Source organism: Macrobrachium rosenbergii, chromosome 18 (genome assembly GCF_040412425.1).
Source record: "Macrobrachium rosenbergii isolate ZJJX-2024 chromosome 18, ASM4041242v1, whole genome shotgun sequence".
Taxonomy (NCBI): Eukaryota; Metazoa; Arthropoda; class Malacostraca; order Decapoda; family Palaemonidae; genus Macrobrachium; species Macrobrachium rosenbergii.
The window spans coordinates 27281191-27298316 of NC_089758.1; the positions used below are offsets into that span (position 1 = coordinate 27281191).

Below are 17126 nucleotides of genomic sequence, written 5' to 3' on the forward strand. Positions count from 1 at the left end.
TGGATAAATGGATATATTTATCTGTCACTAAAGGTAGAAATGGAAAGTTAGATATATCTAAAGCCTGTCAGGTGCACTCACAAGTTCTTGTCTTAGCCAGCAGAGGGCACTCTGAAGATTCTTCTTTCTCACTTCATCAGTAGGTTCTTCTTCTGGCTTTCCTTCCTCCAGAACAAGGGGTGGATGGGATTCCAAGACGCTGCTCATCTCCTGGCTCTTCTGCCTGATTGTTCCAAGCCATTCCAAGTACGACGGCCGACGTGTTGCCAGTTTCAGTCTCTGTGAATACAGACGTGGAAAGTGACAAACCGAAATGCTTGTTAAAAAAAAAAATTTTTTTTGACGGAATGCCCCCACTCTTGAAACAGACAATCGACATTTCTAAGTCATCCTTCGAACATGATGTTTTGACAGACTACATTCCCTTGAAACCTTAAGTGTAAAGGGATAGACTTACCATTGCCTGGTCCTGAATCCTTTCAAAACCGGAACATTGCCATCCTAACTGGGACACTGCAGTACTTCATGTTTTGTGGGAAGACTTACCAATGCAAATAAATCCATGAACACTGTTGCTTGGGGAAAGCGCCACCACTTCTTAAAGTGCTGCCAAATCAGACGCACGCACCTGTTGATTCTGGTGCTATAAAACAAGGACCAAAATACTCTGGGACTCTTAAAATTCGTTTGGGGGCTTGCTACCGTGAGAACCTGCTTCAAATTTGGAGACATAAAGTTTGTAAGGCAAACTTCCTTGTTTTGTTTATTAGTTCAGATCATTAGTTATATGTTATTTTTGCGGAGTAAAGAAGTTTTATCACTATATTTATTAGTAGCCACTATGATGAAGGTTACTTGATTTTCTCAATATGAAACCCTTTTCAAAAAGTTGTATACGTGGGTTAACTTTCGAATGTTTACATAGTTTTTTCCTTTAATCAGCAGAGGTTACACTGAGTTAATCAACAGAGCCTACACTTGGTTCTTAATGTGCTCATTCCAGCTTTGTTTTAAATTTGTCTAAGTTACAATATTAATTATCCCATAATCCCTTTAATCGGACCACATCTGGTATGACCAAAGCTAAGTTAGAAACCATTTCTTCTTTCGTCTGTTCCCCGTATGTGTCTTTTCCTTTACGAGTGATTTCGTACTTATTGTATTTTTTCACGTATTTACACTGAATTTACGAGTGAAATTCTGTAAGTAATTCTATGCAATGCAAGTATCATAAGTAAGGTTTATGCAAAGCAGAGTACGGCAACACTTAAATGTCTATCAGGCTTACGTAATAGGACAAGTTAAGAGATAGAATGTGAGATAACAATTAAGAATTAGTCTTAGAAATTAGTGACTCTCTCAAGAATACAAGTGGAAAGTCATAGGAAAGGTTTACTTGTAAAAACTTACCATAGCTAAGTCTTTGACCCGGGACATATCATCTGTGTTGCCGTCTTCAATTTCTTTTTGCTTCTGTTTAAACACGTCATCGATGTCAATAGCCGGGCTTCTGAAAAGAAAGTTAGATTTTAGGGTGTTTAAAGTTTACGAATATAAAATCATGTTTAGGGTTTTAAAGTTTACGAATATAAAATGATGAATATGTAAGGAAAGGGCTTATGCCTTTTCCTTGTCATTAAGTATTTGGCTTGTGCTAAATGGCCTATCAAATTGTATGATAAAGATATCTTGCGGAGATTCTAGGAACTTTCAATACTTTTTCATAAAGTACTTTATCAGTACTATTTCTTAAAGTCTTTTATCATCTCTTTACCCCACACTAATTCTCGCGGTTCCTGTAATATAGAGCAGTTAAGTTTAGATCATATACCTGTACGGTATACGTATTTACATATATATACGGTGTGTATATATGTATATATATATATATATATATATATATATATATATATATATATATATATATATATATATATATATATATATATATATATATATATATATGTAAAATTATTGTTAAATATTTCTTTTATATGAAATTTTTCTTTTAAACTAATTTTTAGGTTCCAATTCAACTTTCTTCCGGCGTCAATAACATAGACGTTGCGACGCCAGTTTTAATACCTATCAGTCAGTCAATCAATCTTGGAAAATCCCCGTACGGGGTAGTGCCGTCAGTGCACCTCTTGCGGTGCACTGTGGGCTGCAACCCCTTTCGTTCCTTTTACTGTACCTCCTTTCATATTCTCTTTCTTCCATCGTACTTTCCACCCTCTGCTAACAATTGATTCATAGTGCAACTGCTTTGAGGTTTTCCTCCTGTTACACCTTTCAGACCTTTTACTGTCAATTTCCGTTTCAGCGCTGAATGACCTCATAGGTCCCTGTGCTTGGCCTTTTGGCCTAAATTCTGTATTCAGTTCAGTGCAATAACCTAGATGTTGCGACGCCAGTTTTAATGCCTATCAATCAATCAGTCTATCAATCCTGGAAACGAAGTCTCCCTTATTTTATATCTTACCGCGGTGTCCCTGGAGTGCTGGAACGACAAGGAGACCTTAATGCTATGTCCTCTTCGCTACCGCTGGCTCCCCCTCCACTGTCGGGTTCCTCGGAGATGTGTCTTAAAAGGCGCGTCTTGTATACCTTGAAAAAAAGAAAAAAAACGTTTCAAGTTAATGAGGAATTATCATGTGTAACGTTTATGTGGCCATATTTATTCATAACCATATAACCTTATTTGGTTCTGAGGAATACTCATGTCTTGCTTTCATGTGGCCGTATTTATTCGTAACCATATACCCTTATTATTCCTCTTAATACAGGTTTAAATACGGGTTTTCCAGTTACGGACTTTGAACGAGTGATCCTAGAATACTGGAATGTACTTCAGAAAATTTATCTGTATTCAGATACATATACTCTTACTATTCTCTTAATACAAGTTTAAATACGGCATTGTCAGTTCCGAAGATGTGATGAGTGATTCCAGACTGCTGGAATGTATTTCGGAAAATTTACTCATATTCACATACCATTTTTTAGGATTCTTTCAATACAAGTTTAAATTCTTTCAGTTACGATGAAAATTTTGCACTAGTGATTCCAGACCACTGGAAATTACTTCACCAAATTGAAGTACTCATCTAAATATCAGTGCGCTCTTGTTTTGTACATTGCACTAAGAATAGTCTAAAGCAAAGCAGTAAATGTTTTTATTTTTAGTTCTACTTGAAGTGAAATTTTTGAGATATGTGACAAAAAAGGGAAACGTTATTGAATGTAGGATTTTAAATTAGAAAGAAAATACAGGAAAGCTGTGAAATACTAGTGTTGATAGAATCAGTTGTAGGCCTTTTGAATATAGGTGGTACGCGGAAGCCTGCTTGCCAGAAATGTGAGGCTAGTGATGAGTGACAGGAATTTGCAGGGACTGAATTATTTAATTCTAATAATATTCACGAGAGTATGCTTATGAGATCAATAAGAGGCGGGAAGGGGAACAAGCAAATGATAATGTGGATGTTAGAAAAATACATCGAAAGACATGCATAGGCCTTGTTAGTTGAATGTTATTGAAAGTAGTAAAGTTGAGGAAAGGGAGATTCATGGAGCAGTCCAGACATTGAAAAATAGCTTGAGCAGTGCAGGTTCTGAGAAGTAGAAGTTTGTTTTTAGCCTTTGCTGTGTCTCTTACTTATTGTCTTTTTTCGCTATTTTATATTCTATACTGGTTTGCTTAAGTCCTTGGGTTCGTCAGTAATATTAATACAAAAATTATTGTAGAACCTATTCAAAGGGAAATTAAATATTTTTTGAATGGCAGGTAAAGAAACCATGTTAGGAAGGAATAGAGAAAGAAATGTCGAAAGTTCTGGTTGGTAGAAGTGTTAAAGTGAAGTGTACGTAATAATGAAATTAATATGAAGCTGTTGATATATAGGCTATCGCACTGTGATGTTATCTGTAGGGGAACAGTCCCATTTGAAATGAAAACAAAGAAGAAAGTAAACAAATTGTCGTTCTGTGATGCTCCCTTTAACAAATGCCTCTGTATTTTCTAAAAATGAAGCGTTTGCTACAGGTGGGCCGTGCCAAAAGAGGAAGGTCGCTCTGAGGGAGATATCTGGGCTAGGAATGCTGAACAAATAAATCGCTTAAAAGGAAGTAATTTGAGAGTTGGAAAATACCCTCTTCTTCTTGATTCCTCGATTTGAATGTCAGTCAGTACTCAGTCACTAGTGCTTTTACCGAAAATGCCTCGGGACTTTTTATTTGTTTATTTTTTAGCATATGTGTTTGATTTGATTAGCACTTGAACTGCTTTTATACGTGCACACCAACGTAAGTATATTATGAATATAATCACTGCATTAGTGTGAATAAAATTATACATTCAGACAAATGTATACTCAAATATCTGCACTCAAACTATATGTATACACGCACACGCACGCACATATATATAATGTATGTATGTATGTATGCATGCATATGTAATGTATATACACACACACACACACACACACACACATATATATATATATATATATATATATATATATATATATATATATATATATATTATATATATATAATGCCAGATTAAGCGTTGTTTAAAAAAATCTTGTTATAATCAAATCTTGAGCCGCAGCTTTTCTGATAAATACGTATATATAAATTTCATTTTTAACTTTTATGTTCTTTGGAACTGATAACCACGCCACTGCAAATCACTATCAATAAATCATGGACTGAATGCTAGTATTTTATTTATACTTTTACCGTACACACCCTAAAATTTACGTGAGTGACTTAAGCTGAAAAGGTTCGATTTTTCAAGAGTTATATTTAGCAAGTCACACAGAGAATGTGATTTTAAGTATATCTGAAATTCTCTCGTTTGAAATTTGTAACCCAGTTACTTTAGTCGTAGATTTTAAAAATTTCACATTTTGAATGATGTTTTTCCTCAAAGGATACTTGCGGGATTCAGCCGTAGGACCGAATATCACAGAAACATTACATATAGAATTTTAACAGCTATGATATACGAAAAAGGAAGTATTCGCATTTCGGCAGCTGAAACTGGTAAGAAGCTCAGAAGCCGAGCCTGAATTCGTAGCATTTACGAGAGCTGATAAAGATTAGCCCTTGGATTAAGTGCTTATCTGATAATCATGGTAGTGTATTTTAACCTTTGTGAAACGTCGAGTGATAGAGACTAAAAGAGGGAGGCCGTGGAAATAATGTTCTCTAAAACTTCTTAGGAGGAGGAGGAAAGGGAACGATTAGTCTTCTAGGACTGTTTAGCATTTACCTCTTAATTGGAACCCAATTTAGTCTTTGTGTGTCCTTTCTAAATTCACATTGTGTTGTCATCCCTTTAGAAGCTATTTTTTTTTTTTTCACCCGTAAGCCGCTTGAGCGAAGGTTATGTAATGCTAACTTATCAACCTTTGTGTAGATATACTTACATAAACCTGCACTCGTGTGTAGTTTGTATTATGTAATGAAATTTAGTTTCTGCACATCGTTTTATTTTTCAAATCGTTGAAATAGTGTTTCAAGAGGAATCATGAAATCGGTGAGCTTTTTGTTTTTCTCTTATTACGGTCAAAAAGTCTTTGTTTTTCATCATTATCAGATACAAAATTCGTTTCGTAGCATTCAGAAATTTAAACTTTTTTGTTTTTTATTAAGAAGTTGCTTTTGTATGAAAAGGGGTTTATATTCGTTAGTCTTGTGTTTGAAAAGTGTCTATACATGGCATTAAAATATAATAAGTCCTCACGTGAAAATAAAAGGAAGTGGTACCAAGACTTTCAACTTTTATTGCAAAGTCATCTTCATGGTACTTTGGAATAAAAGTTGAAAGTCTTGATACCACTTTCTTGTATTTTCACGGAAGGACTTATTATATACTTTATCCACGGGACCATTGTGGAAATTACAATGACATTAAAACGATGACCTTTTGCTAAGAACTTTGGACGAGATACGGGTTAATGTAGATAGATTTTCAACAATGGTTAAGTAAGTTGAGCAATCCTGCTTGAAGTTTCATATCAGTGCATGAAAATGGAAATTATATATGTTCCTGTCGCATGTACGTGCAAATAAATAAATGCATGCTGTGTTCATGAATTTGAAATGCATTCCCTGTTTTCTAAACAGATACATAGAAAAAAAAGCGAACATACAAAGGGAAAGGTAGTGAACGATGAAATAGCTTTAAATGTAATTAAATTTCTTTAACAAATGTTAAATTTGGTCGTGGTTTGGGCGTCTACGTTTATCTATACTTTTCTAAAGGTGAGTGACCTACTGTATATAGGTTACTACCTCGATAACATCAATTTCTTAACTGCTTAAGAGACGTGAGGCAGTTTTATTGTTAAAAAACCACTTGAAACTTCACCTTTATAAGCACACACTGAATACCAATGCACTTCGTGTCCTCGTAAAGATTTTGCAGAATGTCAACAGTAAAACTTTAGGTTTTATTCACAAGACACAACAGGGAGCTGCAGTTGCTGTTTACATTTTCTTGCAACGACCTAAGGGTTGTTTACATGTTAGCTGAGACTACAGAGTTCTCTTAAGATGGATAAAAGTGTTGTTTCTATAAAAGTCTAAGGTATATTAAAGTATTGTTTCCTTAGAGGTGTTAAAAATAGATTAAAGTATTGTTTCTTTAGATGTATGAAAATAGAGTATTGTTTCTGTAGAGGTATTAGAAATAGATTAAGTTTTGTTTCTTTAGAGATATTTGTGTCTGTAGAGGCATTAACATAGATTAAAGTGTTGTTCGTTTATCGAGATTTTAAAAATAGATTAAAGTATTGTTTCTTTAGAGGCATTAAAATATAAAAAAAAGTGTCAGTTTCTTTATACAGATTTCAAAAATGTATTTAAGTGTTGTTTCTCACTGTTTCTTACCTTGTTAATGGCAGCGTGCTGAGGCTTGACCAGATTCAATTTAAGGTCTTGTCTCTTCTGAGGACTCTGTCCGAAGTCGCCGTGACTGTCGTCTAGAATCTCCCTGTCGTTTTCGTCCACCTCCTTGTCGTCCAGCATTTCGAGCTTGTCCTCGAGACTCCTTTCGAAACAGCTGCTCTCTTCGGCACACACCATAAATTCGCTCAGGTCGCACTCGCTGTCTTCCTCCTCCTCGATGATGTCGTTGATGACGCCGAAGGAAGGGGGCGGGGGCGGCTCCTCCGAGACCAGATGAGAGAACTGGGTGTTGAGGAAGGTCGTCACCGAATAGGGCAGCGCGCCGTACTGCAGAGATAAGGAAGAAGATGAAGAGCAGGAGGACGACGACGATGTGAAGGACGACGAGGAGGAGGAGACTGCTGAAGGAGAGTGCCGTTGCTCCTCCGCGAGCAGATTATCTCCCGCGGACGTGACAGTCCCTGACAAGTTGACATTAGCGTTATCAAGCGGCGCTGTTGGCCGAACCTCCGGTGTACTTATCACTGGTACATCCTCTCCGCTGATTCTCTTCTCTCTGGCCTTGTCGCTCGCCTGCGCTTTCTTGTATTTGCTGTCCACTTTACTCAGAAACTTGTAGCTGTGCATGAACTTGAAGTTACTCTTGGCCTTCCCCAGGGACCTCGCCGATCGCGTCCTGGGGATGACATTTTCCTTCTCTTCCTCCTGTTCACCCTTGATTAACTCGAGGTTGTTTGGTAGGGAGCCATTCTCTCTCATCAGTTCGTATTCCTGTAGTAACTGCTTTCTCGACTTCCTCCTGAGGTCCGGTGTCTTTTTATGGGCGTATACGATTTTTGGCGACGTGGGACTCATCGTCTCTTCTTGTCTGTATAGGGACGGGACGGAAGACGTCCCTCTGTCCTCGGACAGGTAGTAATTCGGCGTATAAGGCGATATCACCTCACTGGCGCTCCGCAACAGGTGGGCATCCGTCGTGTGGTGGTAATGGGCCGGCAGGTAAGGTGGGTTGTCCTCGACTGTGCTGCTCGAATCGTAGTGGCTGTCCGAGATGGACCCTTCCAATATGCTTGTGATCGAGCTCTTGCCACTCGACCCCGAGCTCTGTATACGAGGGCTAGACGACGATGACGACGACGAAGATGACGACGACGACGACGACGAACTGGAGAAGGCGCTTCGTATGCTCGCAGTCGACCCCCGCAGGAAGTTGCAGCCGACTTTGGGCGTGTTCACATGCTGGTGCTTGACGTCCTCGCTACTCTGGCTCTTGGTGGCGAGCTCTTCCCTCGCGCCCTTGTCGTCGAAGGAGGAGAACTTGAGCAGGGGAAAGGAGGACCACGACGCCCTCTTCAGCTGGACGTCCTCCTCCTTTTTGTTGGTTTTCTCCAAGTGCAGGGAGTAACGATTGTTGCTTCGACGGAAGGAGAAGAGCGACTCGCACTTGCGGTCTTTCATTGTCTTGTTTTACCTCGCGCTGTCGCCCTGCCCTAGACGTCGCCTATGCCAACTTTTTCCCACGCACGCAGGCACGCACGAACACACACCTGTGGCATGGAGAAGCAAAGGACAAGGGCATTAACGATTCTGCTTGACAGAATAGATAGAAAACAATCATGTAATACAAACAACAAAAATAGTGCAAAATAATTTCCCTACAAGTGACATTTGTAGAGCGATACATAAAAAAAGGGGACTTACAAAAAACAATTACATAATAGAAACAACAAAAAGAATACAAAACAATTACCCTAAATACAACATTCATAGAGTGATACATAAAAAAGGGGAACTTATCATAAAAGGAGAATAAACAAACGAAATATGCAGTGGTTAGAGAAGATAGAAATCATATAATGCAAACAACAAAACGAATAAAAAATAATGACCCTACACTGAACATTCATAGAGTAATACATGAAAAAGGGTACTTATCATAAAAGAAGAAGAAAAAAAAATACCAAACAAACGAAATAACAGGTGATGAGTATAGTAAATAGGCAGTGGCCAGGTATTCGATTCTCAGCAAACCCGTTCGAAACATTGCAATGAAAACCCGAAGGGCTTCTCGCCCTGTGACTAACAGATTCCTCCGAACGACTTCCTCCATTCCTGGGATTACAGGTAGAGGTATTGGCTGGACTGGGTACTTATTATTAGGTGTGATTTGCCTGAAATAAACTGCTGGTAATCGATGCTTTTTTTTTTCTTTTTCTTTTTGGTAAGGTTAGACGGGAAACAGCGATTGATATTATGGCTCAAATTATTATTATTGTAGTCTTGCTACCGTCGTGATCATTGCTGATAGTGTTATTTTTTGTTATTGTTCTACGTTTTTTTTATTGTTTTCAATTATTGAAGGTGTAATCGTGATAACGATTTTAAAAATGCAGTCGGTTATCATCATGCAAACGTAAGTTCTAATTCTCTCTCTCTCTCTCTCTCTCTCTCTCTCTCTCTCTCTCTCTCTCTCTCTCTCTCTCTCTCTCTCACTCACCAACATCAAGCTTAAAACTTCAACTTAAAAATTCTCTCCCTCCTTGTCTCCCTCCTTAGACTCAGTAATAAGAATCTCTCTCTCTCTCTCTCTCTCTCTCTCTCTCTCTCTCTCTCTCTCTCTCTCTCTCTCTCTCTCAGCAACACCGTCATCAAGCTTAAAACTTCAACTTAAAAATTCTCTCCCTCCTTATCTCCCTTAGACTCAGTAATAAGAATCTCTCTCTCTCTCTCTCTCTCTCTCTCTCTCTCTCTCTCTCTCTCTCTCTCTCTCTCTCTCTCTCTCTCTCTCTCTCTAGGCCTTGTAATAAGAGCACCAATATCATTCTCGGTACCTCTTTGAAGTCAAGTGTACTGTGGCTCTTTTCTCTCTCTTAGCTTGAGATTTGTTGCTGAATAACGCTACGTTAAAAAGAATAGTTGTTTTTCTTAGTTATACTACACTTTCTTTTTTGGTGGGTCTTGCATGTGGTGTGGTATTTAGTATCGATAATAATAATAATAATAATAATAATAATAATAATAATAATAATAATTTTGAACGTTATCCCAATACTCTATTACCTGTATAGTAATAATTGTTATAACGTAAGGTATCATAATATAATAATAATAATACTGTAATAATGGGTATCGTTATAGGTTTTGTCAGAAGCTGTTGTTAAAACTATGACTCGTTTTGCAAACACTGCCACTCCTGTCAAGTAATCTCTTTTAATGAATTAAAAGATATCAGAGAGTTTTGCTATTAATGAAATTAACAGGAAACCATGATTGCCCCGAGCAATCTTATATCCTTACTTGTGCCATATTAGTACATAAACATCATCAGTTGGGGGGGAAAATAACTTCAGACTTATGAGGTTCTACATTCAATGTCACCTCTCTCTCTCTCTCTCTCTCTCTCTCTCTCTCTCTCTCTCTCTCTCTCTCTCTCATAATTGAAGGAAACAGAAATAGAAGTCTGACTAAAATTAGACACAGCGTGGTGATGGTATTTAATGGAGCGGAGGAAATGAAGACAGGAGTAAATTTCTTTTGATCTTATTTCGCCGGAGAGAATTATTCGGACAATTATCCCGAATCTCACACTGACATTGAAAGAAAAAGTGGGGGAGAGAGAGAGAGAGAGGAGCCCATATCGTTGACAAAGAAATAAAGTAGCATTCCACGTTTGAGAGAGAGAGAGAGAGAGAGTCTATATCATTGACAAATAAATAAAGTAGCATTCCACGTTTGAGAGAGAGAGAGAGAGTCTACGTCATTATCAAAGAAATAAAGTAGCATTCCACGTTTGAGAGACAGAGAGGAGTCCATATCATTGACAAAGAAATAAAGTAGCATTCAGCGTTTGAGAGAGAGAGAGAGAGAGAGAGAGAGTGAGTGAGTCCCTATCATTGGCAGATAAGTAGCTCTCCACATCTGAGAGAGACAGAGAGACCTTTAACTAAAAATATCGTTGTGGCATCAATATCTACTTGCTTACAAACTAGGCAGGCTCGTGACCTCGATTTTTTTTATGACACCATTTTTAGAAGTACAGGGCTTGCTGACCTAAGCTCGTACAATATCATTACCTCAGATTATAGGCTACACCACCTGTATGCAAAGTAATCTTTTCTCCCGCGATCTTGCCAGCGAGAGATTCTTCTCTCTCTCTCTCTCTCTCTCTCTCTCTCTCTCTCTCTCTCTCTCTCTCTCTCTGTCAGTGTCCGGGTGTGTTTGTGAGCGTTTTGTAAGTTACGTGTCAACATTGGATTGAGGATAGATATTTTCATAACTTTTTTCTTGTTTATTGTTTTAAGTTTTAAGAATATTTTTTGTTTATTTTTTACGTTTAATTTATAATTGTAAGCTGATGGCTGTTTAATGGTCATGTTACGGTCAGGTCATGGCATAAGAAAATTAGGAAAGGCACAAAAGTTATCTTAATAGGCTATTTCACCAAAAGTTTATTAGGCATCGAGATAAAAACGATTCTCTCTCTCTCTCTCTCTCTCTCTCTCTCTCTCTCTCTCTCTCTCTCTCTCTCTCTTGTCTTCAAAATTTCGTCCAGACAATCAGGTTACTGAGCCATTTATAGAACTGAATAAATGAAGAAAAAAAAAAAGATGAAGTCAAACCTATTCCTGATCATGTGCACGATTGTATGTTTGTGCTGGTGTGTGCGTGAGTAGTAGATGAGAAACCGTCATCATATGTCACGTTGTACACAAAGGGATCTGCAAGCACTAATTGTCAGAGCCAGTTGACTCATACTCTATAGTGGATATACTGTATATACATTATATATATATATATATATATATATATATATATATATATATATATATATATATATATATATATATATATATGCTTACATATATATATTATAAAAAATATATATGCATATGTAAATGTTTATGTATACATATACAATAAATTTATATATATATATATAGATAGATAGATAGATAGATAGATAAATAGATAGATAGATACATATATGTGTGTGTGTTAGTGTTATTACATTAACTAGCAACAGAAAAATCATCAAGCAGTCACGATTAAGTGGTTGGTATGTCGACACTGGTATCAGGTGACCTTGAAGCTGAAATATGACTGGGAATAATTTGGAAGAAGAAGGATCTAACAAAAAAGGAAGTGAAATCTTAATAAAAGATGGGAAAACAAACTACGATAATAACAGCCACAGTCATGGAGAAAGAAATAGGGAGCTTTTGTGATCACCGAGTGTGATGGTTTTTAAAAGCTTTCTGTTTTTGGCAAAAGTTTTGAAGATTATGGCCAACCTTTTATGTAAGGACGATGCTGCAATTGGCATGCAAAAGCCTATGAAGCTTAGGTAAACAATTACATACTTTTGTGCCGTTAAATTTTTATGGTTCACTTTTTCTCTTTTTTTTTTTTACATTTTTGCCCATGATTTTTTTCTGTCGGTTCACACACACACACACACACACACACACACACACACACACACACACACACACACACACACACACACACACATCGAGTGAAGAAGACTGGCTCATACATCTACCCAACCCCCCTCACCAAAAGTCATCATGGAATTACCCTGCCGAGGTTCAATCAAGCTCGAGCGATCGATTTGTCAATCAGTGTTCCAAACCTATTCGATCTGCGTAGTCATTCACTGTCGTAAATTGTTTCGTGAAATAAAGCCCATAAAACAGGCATTGTGGCACTTTAACGTAATTTTGTGCTGAAAAAGTAAATCCAATTAGAAAATGGATTTTAAAAAATTGGTAAATACTCCAGGAATAAAAGAATTCCGAGAAGAAATGAAGCGTCATGTCAAAGTACAAGGCAAAAGTGACGCAACGGAGCTCTTAATAGTACAAGGTAAAACTCCTATAAATAGAAAAGGTAATTTTGTGGTTCATAGCTACACATTGTAAATATAATGCCAGTTTTTCTTAAGGCAACTCGGTATATTAAACTTGGTCAAATGTATTTTAATGTAGATTAGCCTTGAACTGCCGTGTTATTTACCGTAGTTGAGACAACAGTGTATATTGTCGAAACATGCAATATCTCATGATACCCCCTTTGCAACGTGGGATTCTCGTTTTCTATGTTGAGGTTGAGATTATAAAAAACGTAATTTTGTTTAGTTACTGGGAAGACTATGATATATGATGATGGTTTCGAACGGCTTACCATGTTACGGTCACTCCCAGATGTATATGTAAATGTTTATAACAAAATTTCATATTGCTGTTATTACAGCTAAAGTGGGTGTGGATGCAGAGTAGGGAGACAGGGGTAGGCGTGAGAAATCCGACCGTGAAACCGGGCCAAACCTAACCTTCCCTAGGAAACTGTGCCCTGACCTAACCAGACCTTACCTTCCTAAGCTGACTTAGGAACTGTACCCTGACCTTGCCTTGTGGTGGGTGGGGAGCGGGACTTCGACCCCCTAGACCACCCCGTCCCATGTAACACCGAATGTCGGAAACAGATCGGCGGGACTAAATTTCCTTTTGGACACTAGGTCTGGCCCTGGCTAAGACCTAACCAAAATAACCGGAACCTGACCTTTCCTAGAGCAGCGTGTCCTGACCTGGCCCGGGGGCTTTGCCCCTAGGAATCTCCTCCCCCCAAATAAACGTTAAACATCGAGCACATGGACTGGCCAAGACTACCCCTTCGTGGTATTAGGTTCAAATTACCAACGCCTACCCCTGGTTACTTTGCATACTAACCGTAGCAAAATTGGAAAGGAAATGGAAATAAATATTAAGTATCCCTTAAGACGCTAAAGGTAGCGTGACAGAGTAGACTGTGTAAAAAAAAAATAGGCTAAAATGAATGTGGTATTCAGGAAGCAAGTGTTAGCGACATTGGAAAAGATTTCAGTTAAAGGTTTAGAACGAAATAATACGCAAAACAACATATAATTGATAATTGTATATGTAAAAATGTATGTAAGTAGAAAAACGAGCATTCACTCGACATACCCTCATCAATAACCATTTTACCGCTTCCGTGCGCTATATGCCTACAGTCCAAGGATATTACCCATATTACTATTCAACAGAGTCACAAAGACTACGAACTTATGACACTTTAAAGGTCTGTAGTTTCTTACTGGCCAAAAAATAGCGATTTAATAGTTTACTCATTCGTCGCGAGAGAACAGGAAATGTACTCGAATGAAGTGTAGTGGAGCCGTTGCAAAAGCATAAAGCTTCTACTACCACCACTCCTACTAGTAGTACTACGTAGGTCCCATGAAAGTGAAATGCATCTGAATTACAGAAATTTTTTAATTTAAAAAAGAAATGGAGAAATTGTAAAAAGTCCTTCCGTGGGGCAACTGCTTGCATAGCACCCGTATGGTGATGACTAAGGAATTACCTGGTAACCTTGTCTATCTATCGAAATCCGGGAGACCCGTATACAGTTGTCTACTGGTAAATCAAGGTTGTATTTACTATACTGATACCATTGTGGGATTTGAAGCGAAAGAAAAAATCTTCTGACGTCAAAGCGGAAGTATGTTAGGGAAGAAAGAGTGATGTAGATAGACAGTAGATTTAGTTATTTATGTATACAGTATAGTATGCATATTTAATGTGTATATATATAATATATATACGTGTATGCCCTTCTTCATCCTAATTACAACCCACCACAGTTGACTACTGTTGGGTACATATTTCACACCCGAGGTCAGAATTACAGAGTAGTTCGATCGAAATGTGCCTCAGCATTCCAGCCCCTCGGGAATCGAACCCGTAACCTCTTGCTGGTGTGTGTGAATAGATATATGTGATGTTTACAACAACAGCTTATGTAAACTAGCCCTAGTATCAGTGTGAAGAATTGAATAAGAAATTGATACGTATTTTAACAAAGGTGGAACGCAATCTCTGGTAAAAGTGTAAAAATCTGGTAAAAGTGTAAAACTCTGGTAAAAGCGTAAAAATCTGGTAAAAGTGTAAAATCTGATTGTTTAAAATCTGGTAAAAGCATAAAAATCTGGTAAAAGTGTAGTGTAAAAATCTGGTAAAGGTGTAAAAATCTGGTAAAAGTAAAAATCTGATATAAAAGTGTAAAAATCTGGTAAAGGTGTAAAAATCTGATAAAAGTGTAAAAATCTGGTAAAAGTGTAAAAACCTGTTAAGAATGTAAAAATCCGAGAAGTAGTTCTGTTACTGTTGCGTAACCAGTGAAACTTGAACCTTCGGAGGTTTCGAGATTGAAATTGAACCCATGGCTTTCTTTGTGGGGGTTCACCTGGGAATGGGGGAGAGGGGAGGGGGGAAGCGGGAACCCTGGACCTATTTCTTCGGTTCGTTCTAGTGTATCGTTGTTTTATTCATGTCCAGAAACACGATCTTACAACCGCTGTTCATTTCTCTATCGTCATTTCTTTTTCATTTTCAAGTTTTTCCTAAATGTGATATTGTTAAAGGGAAATATGCTTTCAAGATAAGGGAAAAAGACAAGCATTACGCGATGCGGATGAAACAAAATATTAACTTTAATAAAAGTTGCTGAAACACTTCAGTGATTTATATATATATATATATATATATATATATATATATATATATATATATATATATATATATAAATTTACACTTCACTATCAATAAATCTTGTATGCGTTGAGAGAGAGAGAGAGAGAGAGAGAGAGAGAGAGAGAGAGAGAGAGAGAGAGAGAGAGAGAGAGCTGTGCTTGCAGTACGTCTTGAAAGAACTTCACTTTATACGCATCCCCCAAAAAAAAAATGGACTTCGAAGTAAGGTTTTGCCATTAGCAAGAAGCGTCTTCGATCCCCTCCTCCTCCCCCCAATCTACGGCACTCCAATGAAAGGAGTGAAGATCAGTGGGGGGTTCTTCCTCTTATTTACCTTCCACTGAGTCTCTCTTGGTCTATCTATTCCTCATACTACCTCATGTGATATGTATGCGAAGCGCTTAACACGTGGTCGACGTACGTTCAAGTCTGCATAATTTGAGCGTCGCCGAACAATTTGCTTGTTTTTTTATGCTCTTAACTTGACGAAGAGTGTTGCTTGTTTTATGTTCGTAATTTGCTTGACGAAGGTCGTTGCTTCTTTTGTACACTTGACTTGAAGATCGTTGCTCGTTTTATGCTAGTAACTTGAAGATCGTTGCTTCTTTTGTGCTCATAACTCAACGAAAATCATTGCTTGTTTTATGCCAACAACTTGACGAAAAATTTCAAGTAGCAAATAGTATGTCGGTACTGGTGGAAATATTATCGGTATGAGGGACATTTATTCGTTTTTCCACTACGATGAAATTACGATAAAATATATAAACTTCCCCCTAACGGATAGGATGTGCTTATTGTGTCTTCGCAGATATTTTACTTACATTTGTATTTATTGATTAATTTGTTAATTTATCTGTTTTTTCTAATAACTGATCTCTTTCTATATTTACCATTACCTTCTGTTACTTCTTGCGAATGAGCACGATATCCTTCTGTTACTTCTTGCGAATGAGCACGATATCCTTTGGAAGTTTGAATTTCAAGTCAGTGGCCCCTGTGGGCTTGTTTCAGATGAATAGGGTTCATCCCTGAATAATAATAATAATAATAATAATAATAATAATAATAATAATAATAATAATCTTACTGAAGGCTATTCTGTGTAACAGTGGAAGGTAAATGGTGAACGAATGTATGAAAGTAGTCTTAGAATGCCGAGATATTAAAGTTCATGAAGATGCGAATAAGGATACTCTCACATTCTCCCACAGGAGAAAGCTAGGAAGTTATTTATGCATTCTCCTACTTGCACGTCGAGTATTCTTACAGAAAAAAAAAAAGAAGACGACTCTCCAACCCTCCACCTTTCCATAGTTGCACACTTAGTCATCAGGAGGCTCGGGGGAGGAAGGGCAGGATGCGCAGTCATTCATTAGAACAAGTGATCATTATGCGCTCTTGATCGAAGTCAAAGACACATCTCTTCCTCTTCTCTCCCCTCCAGGTGCAGAAAAGACAGTACCTTGTCTCTCTTGCTTCCTGGGTTCGAGATTGCTTATTCTTCTATTTTAGGCTCATTGGGTTTAGGTTCAGAGACTTGATTATACCGGAGGTTGGTTTAGTAGGCAAGAAAGTATTCCGCTGAGGGCATCTAGAATTGTTTTGGTGGTTAAGGAGCTTTTAATGCGCCTAAAACTATTATAGTATTTT

At 37.7% G+C, this 17126-nt stretch overlaps 1 protein-coding gene across 4 annotated transcripts in view; it reads right to left on the minus strand.

The window, feature by feature from the left end:
* The window catches only part of LOC136848227 (serine-rich adhesin for platelets-like), a 77343-nt gene that overhangs the window by 4804 nt on the left and 55413 nt on the right, over positions 1-17126 (minus strand). For 2 of the 4 annotated variants that reach the window (XM_067120576.1, XM_067120577.1), the window contains 4 exons: positions 6904-8468; positions 2483-2607; positions 1411-1510; positions 82-279 (listed from right to left, as the gene is read on the minus strand). In XM_067120576.1, coding sequence (XP_066976677.1) covers positions 82-279; positions 1411-1510; positions 2483-2607; positions 6904-8379 — 1899 coding nt within the window. In that variant the 5' untranslated portion in view covers positions 8380-8468. The remainder of the gene's footprint in view (positions 1-81; positions 280-1410; positions 1511-2482; positions 2608-6903; positions 8469-17126) is intronic. The other 2 variants (XM_067120579.1, XM_067120578.1) reach the window with 1 other exon arrangement.